Below are 13167 nucleotides of genomic sequence, written 5' to 3'. Positions count from 1 at the left end.
ATTTAGGTTTACCATGTTTACCAAAGAATGACTTGAGAGCTTATTTCACTTTTAAAACATTAATTATATAGGAAATTGTTAAAAAATCTTATTATAAATATAAACAAAATGATGAAATTGGAGACAAAAAAAATTGATTAATATAAATATTTTTCTTTTAAACTAATGAACAAAACTAGTACTGTGTAAATGCAAATCAAAGCATTTTTCAGGTGTACAAAAGAATTATCCTTCATCTTCCACTTACTTGAAATATTTCTCATTTCATAGAAAGCATGTCTGACAGTTTGTAGTCTTCTCTGTAAAGCACCAGTATCTTTTACAGCATACTTGATGGTTGACATCCATACTGATATCCTTTCAAGACTTGATTGTGTACAGGTCTCTATAACATAAAATCACAATTTACACATTAAAAACAAGAATATCTTTATTTATGAATATGTTATTTATATACAATGAAATGTTATGTGAATTTTTTTCTATAGAACTGGACAGGATAAAACTTTACTCATGCCAAGTATATCTTTATTTGAAACAAAGATAAATTCTGCACATTTTTTGAAAAGTGCAAATTTAACAAAGACTAATAGGGGAAAATCAATGGGGGTATTACACCTGTATATATATGTAAACTGTAATTACAATGTATGTACATGTTCCCGTACAAAGATTAAATTTAACTTTGGAAGTCATATAAAAAAGAAGATGTGGTATGATTGCCAATGAGACAACTGTCAATAAGAGACCAAAATGACACAGACATTAACAACTATAGGTCACCGTACGCCCTTTAACTATGAGCAAAGCCCATACCGCATAGTCAGATATAAAAGGCCCTGATAAGACAATGTAAAACAATTCAAACGAGAAAACTAACGGCCTTGTACAGTTTTGAGGGATAAAGAACTGGGTTTATATTTTTAGAAAGAAAAGTTCCCTCTAAGTACTCTAAATATGAAAATATTTGTACCTTTGCATTTCCTCCAAAATGAAAGAGACAGAACTTGTGAGGCAAAATTCAAAGGCAATCGATCCAGGTAAACAAAACTAGCCAGTAGTTCAGTAATGTGTACAGAGTCAAACTTTTCAAAATCTCTCAGTATGATTTCTTCAGCCACAAGAAACATATCATCTAACTGCTCTGGTTTGTAGTTAAAATGTCCAAATGGCACAAGGATGTGGTACAACTGAGTTGGGTCACAAGATTGTCCATATTTTTCAAAATTATTTGCTACACAGTCAAGAATTTTGGGGGAGCAGAAATTCATCACATGTTGATATTTCATGATAGTAGCAAGTAAATCTATGTTCATGTTTGAGCTATGTGTTTTTACATACAATTCAAGGGCCCGCACAAAAACATCACAATGAGTCATCAAAGTTAAATATCCCTCGGTAACTTTGATGAGGTCGCTTGCTGTCATGTCATTTATATTCACAAGTAACCATTTGCTGATTAAATCATAAAATGTCCAGCTCTTCACATTATGCAACTTTAATGCTGATACAATTAGTGAAAGATCTGTCCCAGGAATTTCCCACCAAACCCGGTTGAACTTCTTCCACAGAATTTCAAACACATTTTTCTTGGCACACAAAGGGATATTTGGAACTGACAGGAAAACAGATGATAAATTTCTTTCATCAATTTCTTCATCCCTATGACACATGTGAACCCAAATTAATTGTAGGAGACGTTGTAACTGATTGTCATGGCCAACAAGAACATGACTCAAGGTACATAACTCTGATATTGAAAAGTTACTATCCCAAAGACGTTGTTCAATTTCTTCACTAATGCTATCTGTACATTTGGATCTAAAGGGTTCTGATTTACAATATCCATCCACCAGTGAAATTAATATTGTATTACTATATGAAGAGATACTTGAATTAATTATTTTGTATAATTCATTCATGAAATCATCTTGAAAATGTGATTCAAAGCGAGTGATATTCTTTTGTGTCTCATTCAAGAGCAATATTTTCTGGAGAATCAACAATGCTGAAATGCTTGTAAATCCTAGAGATGGAATTTCTACTTTCTTCACAACCTCATTCACAGTTTTACAATCTTCAAGTTGTGCTATAATTGTTTTATCTTTGTCAGAAAGTTCTAATGTCACACCATTTTTAGAACTGTGTGTAAAGGATTGCTGAGGTAATATGCTGTCCATCTTTACTCTGACTAAAATAGGCATTTCTTTAAGTTCTTGACCTTCTTGTTTCATAAGTGATGCCACCTGAAGTCCCTCACATCTGCATCCATTAGAAGTCTTATTGTTTATCGAACAGGAAATGAACTTTGTTTTATGTACAACTAAGTTTCTCCTCTGTGACCATGCCAACCTCTTAAAGGTTGTATTGACACAACATCTTGGTAAAGCCATGATTAAAATTTACTGAAAATAAAAAAGAGAAAAAGTTAACAGTGAAAAAGGAATATATTCATTAAACATGTTAAAAGACCCTTCAATTTTATATACATCATGTAATGTACATGCAGTACACATCAGTCACATCAGTTAAAGACAACTTAAATGACTTGACTTACGTGTACAAGTGTGTGTGTGTCATTTTTTTGGGTACCATATGAATATAGTCAATATATTTTTTAAAGTTGACAATCTTTTTAATTGTTATTTCTCTTGTTATGTATAGATACATGTACATGTAAAGAAAATAAGTTATATGAGTATTCATTATTCTTTATTGCAAGTTGGGGATCAGCTTGTAACGTTGTGTATGTAACTATTTGTTATTTAATACACAGGATGAAAGACTTGCAGTTAAACATGTTGAAAAAAAAATGCTAATTACTGCTGAATAATGTTGATGCATGGCTATTGATGATTGTACTAAATTCTGTTATATATGATTATATTATAAGAGGGGCGGAAGAATGTGAAATAACATTGCCATTTCACGACGAACATACACAGTCAGGGGACTTACTGAAATAAGTGATTTTTAAATCACTGTTCGGAGGTGTTGAAATTTGTGGGGGTTAATAAAATAATGATACTTAAAGAAGTGATTTTTGGGAAGGAAATTGAGGTATGATACTTAAACAAGTGATTTTTCTGTCATTATCCTAGATTCAGTACAAGGTCATCACCTGAAATGACTTGGTCATCCTAGACAACACAGATAATGGTTCTGATAAGTTTAGAAACATAATTAGTCCCTGGATCATTTGTATTCTATATTTAAAGCTACAATAAGATTAAATCACTTCTTCTAGTGATTAATTTGTACTACTTAAATAGGTGATTATTAAAGAAAGACAACTCTTACTTCCAACTTTTATGGAAATAATGTTACTTAAACCAGTGATTTAGAAAATCACTCATTTAAGTAAGTCCCCTGACTGATACAATTAAAAATGTGCTTGCACTTTAGATTTTTTTACCGATTTCACAAAACACAGTGAATAACAAACCTTTTTCACGGCTGCACGTGAAATAAAAATGACAAAACATGTTGCACAATAATTACCCTTTACCACCCTCTATAATTATACCCAATAATCTTGAAAACTTGTCATGCTTGTAAGGAAAACATCATCAACATAGTTGTTAAAAATACTCATCTAATAAAAACATTCGTCAAAGGCCAACTTTTTTTTTACCATACACCTAGTCCAAATAATTATGATGTGTTGTATAGCCTTGCCAGACGTCGTGGACTACTGTACACCTTTTTTCTTAAAAAAATTATGAATTACATTTCATATATGACATGTATGACTTCACTAGTATTCCTTATAAATATATTTTTTTATTGGGCTGGATCGACTTTAAATATGGGGTTGGATGGACATCACTCATCAGGCCGGATCAATGACTTAATTTGGGGCCAGATTGACATGATAGAAGGATTAAAGACTTATGAAACCACTTGATGGTTAAACAGACAGGCCAGTGTAATACAGCCACACACTCCCATGAAAAATTTATTGTTGTACTGTTGCACAGACAATTCACGTCATTTGTTATGTAAAATTATGTGCAGCCCCCTTTTTTAGTTTTTAACTTCTAATTTCTTTTTCTGGCTTTAATTACTTACCTGAAATAAATTGGATGTGAAGAATTAAAAATAAAATAGTATCATTAGAAGTTATTATTCCTCGCAACTGTTTGGCAATGACCAGTACCAGTTTAGACTACATTTTTAGTTTATATAATAACACACGTTTTGTAACGATAAAGGCGCTTTAGGGGAGATAATTCTTTAGGTCGGATATACAGCATACAATTTTTTTTATTAATTATTTAATTTACTCATTTAAATATATTTGTGACATATCTTCCTGAATCAAAGATGAATTTACTTTATATTTTCTTATTGTTTTCAAGAGTATTTAAATGTATATAAAATTGTTTACTAAGAAACAAAGTATGATAAATTCTATGGCGTGTATCTATTTGTAAGACAAACTGGTTTAATTACTATAGGTACTAGATACTGTTATGAAAAATTCTGATTTAGACTGTTAGAGGTCAACAAATACAAATGAAATGCCTATCAGATCATTATTAAGGTATATTTTATCATGATATCATTGTTCATTTTTATTTTAAGATTTTATATTCGTTAAAAATATACAGAAAAGATTGTGTCCCATATTAAGTCAGTGCATAATCCTGTTTGCAACAACTCCTTCCCCTTTTATTAGTTTTAAAAATCCCAAATAAGGCACTGCCCATTAGGTTTTTTTGCTGTTGCAAGTAAAGATTAAAATAAACATCACCTAATGTTTAACTCCAAATTAGGGAAAATTATCATCAGTCTGGGGCTGCTGGATAACTCGGACTAAAACAAAATCGGCCTATAACAGAATCGGACTATAAAAAACTCGGACTGTAACAAACTGGGTCTACCATTATTTATAGGCACTGGCTATGGTTACATCAAGCATTTTAGAACACAATTGATTATATAAAGCACACATATTGTAGAAGGTTCAACAATAAAGCATACATAATACATAAGTATATCATTAAAGCATAATCATACATAGCACAAAATATCATAAAATTGCAACAAATCTAGTCCAAATGTAACAAATAGGTGGCAGTTCATACAAAAAAATAATTACTAAATTTAATTAGATTAACAAATCAAATTTAAATTTATTTATACTCTTCAACTTCGTACTTTATTCATGTTATTTGGCCCTTTTAACTTTTTGGATTCGAGCGTCACTGATGGGTCTTTTGTAGACGAAACGCTCGTCTTACGGGGCGCCGAATGGGACTCCGTACCCGTACGTCTGGCGTATATACAAAATTTAGTCCTGGTATCTATGATGATATAAAAAAGAAGATGTGGTATGATTGCCAATGAGACAACTATCCACAAAAGACCAAAATGACACAGACATTAACAACTATAGGTCACCGTACGGCCTTCAACAATGAGCAAAGCCCATACCGCATAGTCAGCTATAATAGGCCCCGATAAGACAATGTAAAACAATTCAAACGAGAAAACTAATGGCCTAGTTTATTTACAACCACTGGGTCGATGCCACTGCTGGTGGAGATTTATTTCCCCGAGGGTATCACCAGCCCAGTAGTCAGCACTTTTGTGCTGACATGAATTATCATTGATATGGTTATATTTATAAATTAACTGTTTACAAAATTTTGATTTTTGAAATTCTAAGGCTTTTCTACCTCAGGCATAGATTACATTAGCTGTAATTGGCAAAACTTTTAGGAATTTTTATCTGTACTGCTCTTCAACTTAGTACTTTATTTGGCACTTTTAACTTTTTGGATTCGAGCGTCACTGATGAGTCTTTAGTAGACGAAACGCGCGTCTGGCGTATATACAAAATTTAGTCCTGGTATCTATGATGAGTTTATATTTAACTAATACTATAATGTATGCATTATTTTATTATTTATTTAGAATTTAAACAAAAAATATTACTTTTATTTGTACCTTTTTTCCTTTAAATGTAAGCATTTTTTTTATATTTATATATTTAAAAAACAAATATGATCATAAATGTTGGTATTTGTGTTTTATAAATAAAAGTAACATTTTAGATATATTTTTTTAAATACTAAATGTTATATTATTTAATGAAAAGTGCTTTAATTTCAACAACAAAAAATCATATTTAATACTTAAAAAAATTGATATAATCCAAAAATAATACTTTGAATAGGTAATAATTAATTCTTGTTATTTTAACAAAACATTAACACCAAGTCTACTGTTTATTTAAGAACATTTCACATCAAAAAATAATGTGGGACAATCAGAACTTTTCATGTGGGACAATCAGAACTCTAATATTTTAAAAAGTGGGACAATCGGGAATAAACCAACGATACACGTGACATAATGTCATAATCAATTAAGATATGCATATAATAAAAAATTATTTTCAGAGAGGGACATTATTACAAATAATTATACTGAAAAGACAAATCAGTGGTGAATTTTCATATTAAAAAGAAGTTTTTTGTACTTTTTTTTTATATATAGATATCTATCATGTTAACGTATTTTTTTTTATCCCCTTCAAAAATGTTTAAAATAAATTATTTAATTAATTGTAGGTAAAAATTAATTTAAAATTAATTAAAATTAATTCCCAATAGCAGCAACGACCAAAATTATACTTATATATGTCTTATATTCTTCTAGTAGTCCGAGTTTGATATAGTCCGAGTTTGTTATAGTCCGATTTTGGGAGGCCGATTATGTGTTAGGCCGAGTTTGTTATAGTCCGATTTTGTTATAGGCCGAGATATCAGGGATTCAGTCAGGGGACTTACTTAAATGAGTGATTTTCTAAATCACTGATTCAAGTAACATTATTTCCATAAAGGTTGAAAGTAAGAGTTGTCTTTCTTTAATAATCACCTATTTAAGTAGTACAAAATAATCACTAGAAGAAGTGATTTAATTTTACTGTAGCTTTAACAATGTTTAAATATAGAATACTAATGATCCAGGGACTAATTTTGTTTCTAAACTTATCAGAACCAACATCTGTGTTGTCTAGGATGACCAGGTCATTTCAGGTGATGACCTTGTACTGAATCTAGGATAATGACATAAAAATCACTTGTTTAAGTATCATACCTCAATTTCCTTCCCAAAAATCACTTCTTTAAGTATCATTATTTTAATAACCCCACTAATTTCAACACCCCCGAACAGTGAAATTTTTATCGCGATCAGTAGAATTTTATTACATAATATACATAAAGATTAAACCTTAAACTTTACAGGAAAAATACTCCCACTGCTGGGAAAAATCTGTTAAGAAAGTATCAGATCATTATGTAAAGCCATTATTATAGCATTTTTTCAACTAAAATAGAATTTGCAGCTAAATGATAGCATCAAAGGCATAAACCTTGATACTTAAAAGAAGCAAAAAATTCATTTTTTTTAATTTTACTAATGAAAAGATATTTTTTAAACCTATGTGTTTAAATTTTTGATAAAACTACAAAATCACAATTTGTGACAAAACTTTGAATTTGCTACTAAAATAAGTGATTTAAAAATCACTTATTTAAGTAAGTCCCCTGACTGATCATACAATGTATTTGAAACAACTCTTCTAAAAGTCTTAAAACAGGGGATACCCCACTTTTTCTGATTTGGCCCAATCTTAGAAAAGGGATTTTTACTCTCCCATCCACAACTGAGGTTTGTAATGGGGGTACCTTCATAACTAATGACATTGTAACCGGAGAGCATGAATTTCATTACAAAATTGCTTGGCTCCACCTAGTCCAAATTTTAAATTTTTGCTTTGACGCCTTCCTGCGTCGATGTAAGGCTTCAAAGAAAAAAAATATAATAGCCTTTCATGATGTCATGATTATTTGGACTAGTCTCCACCATGACTCGAACCCGGGACCTCTGTGTTACAAGGGAGCGTGTTAACCGTCTGAGCTTACTTCCTTAGCTCAACAGCTTACGGCTGACTAGATATCTAACACACATTCAAAGGGAAGCAATCCCGTCACACTTCCCCCACCTCAAGAGTCATCATACCATTTTGGCTCTCACACAAACATACCATAGCTAGAATTCCGCTCTAAGCACCATGGGTTTTTAGTTGGGCTTCAAAGTAACCAGAGAGCATGAATTTCATTACAAAATTGCTTGTCTCCACTGTATCTGGAACCCGGGACTTCTGTATTACAAGGCAGCGTGTTAACGGACTGAGCTAAAGAAGTTTTACCTTATCAGAACCGCTTACAGCTGACTAAGTATCTAACACATGTTCAAAGGAAAGCAATCCCGTCAGTGTCACAACATGAATAACATTAAAAGTTATTGCAAAATGATGTTAACATATAATTTATTATACCAAATGTTCTGCTATTATATATTGTCTTTAAAATTTTAGATGGAAAGTTATAAACTATGCATCATGTACACAACAACATTGCAGCTAGAAAAACAACAAAAGTTAAGCAAGCTGTATCTTTTATTATAACAATTTCTGATGTCATTACAGAGAACTTTAGCATTGTATTCAAAATCATTGATGTAAATTCACTTCATTGTCCTTTATATTAATGATTTTGATTGTTATGCAGGAGAGGGTGTTATTCAAAAATTTTCTCCCACATGGCCATGTGATAGTATAGGGTACATATAAGTTATCTCTATTTAATTAGCCAATCAAAATCTGTCATTTTAACCTGAAGTATAATAATATTGAATAATAATTATCCTTATTCTCTTTTCCAGATATTTGCTGAATAATGAACAAATAATTCAAAAAGTAAGTGCTTAATATTTTCTCTGATATAGTGTTTATCATGATTTATATGGCCCACTTATAATTAATGGCATTATATTTCGGTCTGTGTGTCAATTCATTCGTCAGTTTGTTTGTATGTCTGTCTTGCTTAAGTTTAAAAGTTTTTGGTCAAGGTAGTTTTTGATGAAGTTGAAGTCCAATCAGCTTGAAACTTTAAGTATACATGTACATGTTCCCTATGATATGATCTTTCTAATTTTAATGTCAAATTAGAGTTTTCTCTAAGAGTTATGCCCTAGGAATTAGGAATTTTGGCAATAATATACTACTATAACAGGTTGCCATCTCAACTCCTCTGAAATCACACAACAGATTTCATGAAACTTTGTAGATAACAAGGACATACATGTATGAGCTGGCTAATTTGGTGTTTTTTGCTACTTAGAAATGAATTTTAGAAGTTAAAGACCCTAATGCTAATATGTGAGGCAAAATACACAAATATTGATATGGATGTGTGATAAACATTTGATTGATGTAATTTGCATGCTTTGGTAGATTGATAATAATTCTCAATTTTATAATTTAAAAGACCAAAAAAGATGTTTTGTCATACCTTCTCCCAAAATCATTCACATACATTGATAGGTTATAATGTAATTTGAAAAGTTTGAATATAGTTTTTATGATCACTCACAAAACATAAATTTATATATATGCATGTTGCATCAGTTTTATTTTCTAAAAAGGGGTAAATTACAAATGTACTATAACAACTTTATGCTCAATCTTTTTTATCAGTTAGCTGACAGTAAGCCAGTAAGAAGAGCAGCCCAACTTACAGTGTTTGTTAGTCAGAAAGCAAAAGAATCAGGTATTTATATGATTTAACTTTATGCCAGACAGATAAGAATTTCAGTTATGCCTACCTAAAGGAAGTTATGGAAATTGGATTAGAAAAAAATGGTTAGCAATGTGTTTCTCGAATGGTGGGTTAGTCAAGGTCAGGGGAACCCTTACCAAATTGTTGAAACTGGATGTCCCAAAAAGTGTTTTTTTTCTGTATATTGGAGCTCTGGATAAAACATTGGTACAATGTAACAATTTTTTAATTCTATATAGCTGACTTATGTGCCCTTTCTAGCAGCATATGTTGTTTCCTTGTTAATAATTTAATCAAATAAATTGAAGTCATATCTTTTCACTGCACATATGATTTCGGTTTTACTTATGTTTTGTATTTTCAACAACATGTTTTAATTGTGTGTGTATTTTTTTAACAGGGTTTGACAGTGTTAGTAAATTTTCAGAGGGATTTAAACAAGGGGAGACAAATGCATCAAAACCAGTTCGTAGAAGGAAATGATAACAGCGTGGAGAATAATGCTGGATGGACAAATTGCATTTGCTAAAGACATGAACTCCATCAATTAATTTATAACTTTTGAGCCTAACATTTCTATACAATGTACTTTTAATGATCATGATGCCAAACTGTGGCTATTTATTTTAATATTATTTCTGTTGAACTGTGATTTTCAATAAAGATACGGATGGTGTTGTATTTGTAGAAAGGCCATTTTTCCTATAGTAATCACTTAGTATATCGTCCCTGTACTTCACACAAACATGTACAAGTGAACATGTCTGTTTTTAAGTCTGTTGCATTCAACTGATGTCTGCTCTGTATTTGTTTGTAATGCTATTACTTGATATATGTCCTGGATTTAAACAAAGGCCATTAAATAAACCTATGGCTTTCACTTGGTGTCTCATATATTTAAATTTCATTCACTTGGTTTTTTACCTGTATTTGAACAAAAGTAATGTAACCTTTTGCCACTATTGAGTATATTTCCTGTATTTGTACTTGAGTCATGTTATCTATTGATTATTTTTTATTGCTGTCACTTTATATAATTTAGTCCTGTATATATGTTCAAATGTCAAGCACCTTTTGCTATCAGTTGATATATATCTTGTATTTGTAATAAGACCTAGTTACCTTTGGTATGACTTGGAAACTGACCGGTTTTTTTAGCTCACCTGGCCCAAAGGGCCAAGTGAGCTTTTCTCATCACTTTGCATCAGGCGTTGTCCGTCGTCCGTTGTTGTTAGCTTTTACAAAAATCTTCTCCTCTGAAACTACTGGGCCAAATTAAACCAAACTTGGCCATAATCATCATTGGGGTATCTTGTTAAAAAAATGTGTGGCGTGACCCGGCCAACCAACCAAGATGGCCGCCATGGCTAAAAATAGAACATAGGGGTAAAATGTAAAACCAAAGCATTTAGAGCAAATCTGACATGGGGGTTAAATTGTTTAGCAGGTCAAGATCTAGCTGCCCTGAAATTTTCAGACAAATCGGACAACCCGTTGTTGGGTTGCTGCCCTGGAATTGGCAATTTTAAGGAAATTATACCGTTTTTGGGCTATTATCTTGAATATTATTATAGATAGAGATAATCGGTAAACAGCAATAATGTTCAGCAAAGTAAGATTTACAAATAAGTCAACATGACCGAAATGGTCAATTGACCCCTTTAGGAGTAATTGCCCTTAATAGTCAATTTTCCTTTATAGTCAATTTTTAACCATTTTTCGTAAATCTCAGTTATCTATTACAAAAATCTTCTCCTCTGAAACTACTGGGCCAAATTAATCCAAACTTGGCCACAATCATGTTTGGGGTATCTAGTTTAAAAAAAGTGTGACCTGACCCGGCCAACCAACCAAGATGGACGCCATGGCTAAAAATAGAACATAGGGGTGAAATGTAGATTTTGGCTTATATCTCTGAAACCAAAGCATTTAGAGCAAATCTGACAGGGGTTAAATTGTTTATCAGGTCAAGATCTATCTGCCCTGAAATTTTCAGACGAATTGGACAACCTGTTGTTGGGTTGCTGCCCCCGAATTAGTAATTTTAAGGAAATTTTGCAGATTTTGGGCTATTATCTTGAATATTATTGCGAAGAAAAAAGGGTTTGAATTACCCGATATATAGCCATTAACATGTTTGATGGCACAGAGATTTCATGTATTTGTCCACCAGAAGCAACGAAACAACAGCGAAAAAACACAATTATCCATGAGACAAACTTACTGGTGTAAAGTAAGCCGTCGATAACAGCCGGTGCTGATATTTAAGAGTACAGCAATGTTCGTATAGATAATTAAAGGCAAATGTAGGATCCATGAATTTTGTGTTCGTAAAAAAGGCGAAGAAATATTTACATACATGGCAGTGTTAACAAAATCTATAAGTATTTTTGTTGGTCACATTTCAGTATATGGGACTTCCAAACTGTTCCCTTTTTTTGAAGGTAGTGAAGTCAGCAACTGTAGTTTCAGTTTGTTCTTTTTTAACGGGCTCGGACATTTGCCAAACTGAATAAAATCATTACAGCTGATTTCTTAAACCTGCAATATGTATGTGCGACAAGGTGGAAAATTTGATATGTTTTGTGAAAATTGCAGCGTTGGATCTATAATAAAAAAGAAGATGTGGTATGATTGCCAATGAGACAGCTGTCCACAAGAGACCAAAATGACACAGAAATTAACATTTATAGATCACCGTACGGCCTTCAACAATAAGCAAAGCCCATACCGCATAGTCAGCTATAAAAGTCCCTGATATGACAATGTAAAACAATTCAAACGAGAAAACTAACGGCCTTAATTATATAAAAAAAAATGAACTAAAAACAAATATGTAACACATAAACAAACGACAACCACTGAAATACAGGCTCCTAGTATACAATATATTTTTTTTGATGGGATAGATTTTTTGTCCTTTTATATATTTAATTGGGCCGGTTTTTGTTTTTTTGTTTGTTTTTTTTTTTATTGTTTTACACAAGTAATTTATGGGTCATTAATATTATAGCTTACTTTTCAGCATTGGACCTATGACTGCTTACTTTACTAAATTATGTCTTTGTTGGAAAGATGTCTCATTTGGCACTCATACCTCATCTTTTTATTTCTATATACAAAGCACGTTTTAAAAAAAAATAAAAGGTAATATGGCACCCACTATGATCCAGAGACTTTTAATATTGGAGATATTTTACATATGTCAACAGGACAGCAGCTGAACGATAAAAAAACCTCAGTGGCGGATCCAGGGGGGCGGGGGTTCCGGGGGATGGACCCCTTTTTTTTGGACGATCAGTGCATTTGGATGGGGACATGTAGTTGGAACCCTATCCCCTTTTGTCCGGGGTTAGGACCCCCTTTTTAAAATGGCTGGACCCGGCCCTGCCGCTAAAAAAGTTCATCGGAAGATACCCAGAACTTGTTGATAAATATTCCGTATCAACTTCACAAATAATACAAGATGGTCTTGAAGTATAGATTTTGCGTACTGACGTTTGTTATCATCTTAATTACGTATTATAGT

At 32.1% G+C, this 13167-nt stretch overlaps 2 protein-coding genes across 2 annotated transcripts in view; one reads left to right on the top strand and one right to left on the bottom strand.

Moving 5' to 3' along the window:
- Positions 1-4229, bottom strand: part of LOC143064610 (uncharacterized) — a 44670-nt gene extending 40441 nt beyond the window's left edge. Inside the window, exons 1-3 of the mRNA XM_076237544.1 lie at positions 4072-4229; positions 974-2405; positions 248-385 (exon numbers count right to left, since the gene is read on the bottom strand). Of these exons, the coding sequence (XP_076093659.1) occupies positions 248-385; positions 974-2393 (1558 nt within the window). The 5' untranslated portion in view covers positions 2394-2405; positions 4072-4229. The remainder of the gene's footprint in view (positions 1-247; positions 386-973; positions 2406-4071) is intronic.
- A 173-nt stretch (positions 4230-4402) lies between these two features.
- On the top strand, positions 4403-10314 carry LOC143064618 (protein NCBP2AS2 homolog). Its single transcript, XM_076237562.1, has 4 exons — positions 4403-4546; positions 8743-8776; positions 9557-9629; positions 10039-10314. Exons 1-4 carry the CDS (start codon positions 4524-4526, stop codon positions 10119-10121), a joined length of 213 nt encoding a protein of 70 aa, XP_076093677.1. The 5' UTR covers positions 4403-4523; the 3' UTR covers positions 10122-10314.
- Positions 10315-13167: the final 2853 nt, after the last annotated feature.

Source organism: Mytilus galloprovincialis, chromosome 2 (genome assembly GCF_965363235.1).
Source record: "Mytilus galloprovincialis chromosome 2, xbMytGall1.hap1.1, whole genome shotgun sequence".
In the NCBI taxonomy this organism is placed as follows: domain Eukaryota; kingdom Metazoa; phylum Mollusca; class Bivalvia; order Mytilida; family Mytilidae; genus Mytilus; species Mytilus galloprovincialis.
Note: the sequence above shows the minus strand (reverse complement) of the source record. Positions and strands in the feature narration are given on the sequence as shown.

Coding starts and splice junctions, on each gene's coding strand:
- LOC143064618 (XM_076237562.1), top strand. CDS start 4,524: ATGCCTATCAGATCATTATTAAG. Junction 4,547..8,742: donor CCTATCAGATCATTATTAAG/GTATATTTTATC, acceptor TCTCTTTTCCAG/ATATTTGCTGAATAATGAAC. Junction 9,630..10,038: donor TCAGAAAGCAAAAGAATCAG/GTATTTATATGA, acceptor TTTTTTTAACAG/GGTTTGACAGTGTTAGTAAA.